The sequence below is a fragment of the Eimeria tenella genome, genomic scaffold (assembly GCF_000499545.2).
Source record: "Eimeria tenella Houghton genomic scaffold, Eth_scaff2393, whole genome shotgun sequence".
Lineage (NCBI taxonomy): Eukaryota > Apicomplexa > Conoidasida > Eucoccidiorida > Eimeriidae > Eimeria > Eimeria tenella.
In genome coordinates, this window is record NW_013542255.1 from 3,560 (window position 1) to 5,874 (window position 2,315).

The window sequence follows — 2,315 nt, forward strand, 5'->3', positions numbered from 1 at the left end:
CAGCGGCGCGCCTGCTGCCGATATCTTTTTCACTTTCTTATCTGTCTTATAATCATTTAATTAATTAATTAATTAATTATATTTATTTATTTATTTATTTATTTATTTATTTATTTATTTATTTATTTATTTATTTATTTTGTCTTCAGGGGGAGTTCGGCCTCGCCTGGTGGTTTCGCCTTCAATAGGGAAAAAGACTTCGGAAATAAAAACTTCAATTTAAATAAATAAATAAATAAATAAATAAATAAATAATAAATAAATGGTTTATTAAATTGTTTATTCACTTATTTATTTATTTATTATTTAATTTTATTTATTTATTTATTTATTATCTACTTATTTATTTATTTATTTATTTATGGGCGCTTTTAGACGTGCAATCAAATGTGACTTATAAATCCTAAACCCTAAACCCTAAACCCTAAACCCTAAAAGTGTTTAACGCGTCCGTGTATGTATTTATGGGTTTTGGAGTTCATGGATTTTAGGGTTTAGGGTTTAGGGTTTAGGGTTTAGGGTTTTTAAATGCATTTTATTTCCTTCAAATATATTTATTTCAAAATGCATTTTTAATTCAAATATAATTCTTATTGCCTCTATACAGCTGTACAGCCAAACGGGGCCTATCAAAAGGGGGCCCTTTTAAAAGGGGGTCCCCAGGGGGCCCCCCAAATCTGGGGGCACCCCTGGGGGGCCCTCCAAATTAAAGAGGGGCCCCTAGGGGGCCCCCCAAATCTGGGGGCCCCCTGGGGGCCCCCCATATTAAAGAGGGGCCCCTAGGGGGCCCCCAAAATCAAGGGGGCCCCTGGGGGGCCCCTTCGAAAGGGAGGGGCCCCCCAGGGGCCCCTTAATTGAGGGAGGGGCCCCACAGGGGCCCCATAAGATGAGGTAGAGGCCCCCAGGGGGCCCCCTAAAATGGGGGGGCCCCTAGGGGCCCCCTCAATTGGGCAAGGGGCCCCTAGGGTCTCTGGGAGCCCCCATAAATGAGGGAGAGGCCCAAGGGGCTTTTTAATTCAGGGAGGGGCCCCTAAGGGGCCCCAAGAGGGACAGGCCCCTGGGGGCCCCTTGATTGAGGAAGGGGCCCCTCAGGTGCCTTTTAATTGGGGCCCCCCAGGGGGCCCCCAGTTGAAGGGGGGGCCCCCGGCGGCCCCATAGAGATAGGGGCCATTCAAAAGGGGGCCCCAGAGTTGCTGGGGCCCCCCACTTGGTGGCTTTGGGGGGCCCCCCAAAAGAGGGATATATAAATGAATAAATGTTCTGTACAGAGGCCCTGAAAAGGGTACTGGGGGCCCCCCAGGGGGCCCTCTTTGTCACAAGGGGCCCCTAGAGTACAGGGGGCCCCTAGGGTACAGGGGCCCCACAGGGCACGGGGGGCCCCTAGGGTACAGGGGCCCCCGGGGCCCCGGGGGGCCCCCTGGGGGCCCCCTAGGGGCCCTACACAACGGGCTTGTTTCTTGGTTGTCTTTGACTTCTTATTTACCATTAAAGAATAATTGATTTGTTATTTTATTTTGGATTTTATTTGTTTCTGATTTATTTATATTTCATATCTATACTTTTATTTGTTGAAGGCACTTCAAAATAAAGAAATAGGCGGACAAATGAATAGATGAATCATAAATAAATAAATGAAGAAATAAATAAATAAATGAAAGGGCATTTAGATGATTTTCAAATTAAGTAGTGAGTCTGAGAGCAAAGAATCTGGAGGCCCCCTGGGGGCCCCCTGGGCCTTCCAAAAGGGGTCCCCAGAAGGGGCCCCCATAAGGGGGCCCCCAGAAAAAGGGGCCCCCAGGAAGGGGCCCCTAGAAGGGGGCCCTCACAGGGGGACCCCCAGAGGGGGGCCCCCAGAAAAAGGGGTCCCTACAAGGGGGCCCCCAAGAAGGGGCCCCCAGAGAGGGGCGCTCCAGAAATGGGGCCCCCAAATAAGGGCCCTCATAAGGGGGCCCCCAAATAAGGGCCCTTATAAGGGGCCCCCAAATAAGGGCCCTTATAAGGGGCCCCCAAGGGGGCCCTCTTTTAAGGGAGGGGCCCCCGTAGAAATCCCCCTTAGAGGGGCCCCCTTAGAGAGGGGCCCCCTTAGAGAGGGGCCCCCTTAGAGAGGGGCCCCCTTAGAGGGGCCCCCAGCAGTTGGGTTTAAACGCGTAGACTAGATGGCTGTACCACCATGCTGCTGCTGCTGCTGCTGCTAATAATGTTGTTGCTGCTGCTGCTACTGCGGCCCCTAAAAGGCTAGGAGGGCCCCCAGGGGCCCCCAAGGGCCCCCAAGGGCCCCGTGTCTCGTTTATTACTTTGGGGGAGGCTGATTGCAC

The 2,315-nt window shown here is 50.8% G+C and overlaps 1 protein-coding gene across 1 annotated transcript; it reads left to right on the top strand.

Moving 5' to 3' along the window:
• Nucleotides 1–1,667: 1,667 nt before the first annotated feature.
• On the top strand, nucleotides 1,668–2,102 carry ETH_00043385 (uncharacterized protein; the record flags this gene model as incomplete). The annotated part of the gene is made up of 1 exon (XM_013374921.1): nucleotides 1,668–2,102. One exon carries the CDS (start codon nucleotides 1,668–1,670, stop codon nucleotides 2,100–2,102), a length of 435 nt encoding a protein of 144 aa, XP_013230375.1.
• Between the last annotated feature and the right edge of the window lie 213 nt (nucleotides 2,103–2,315).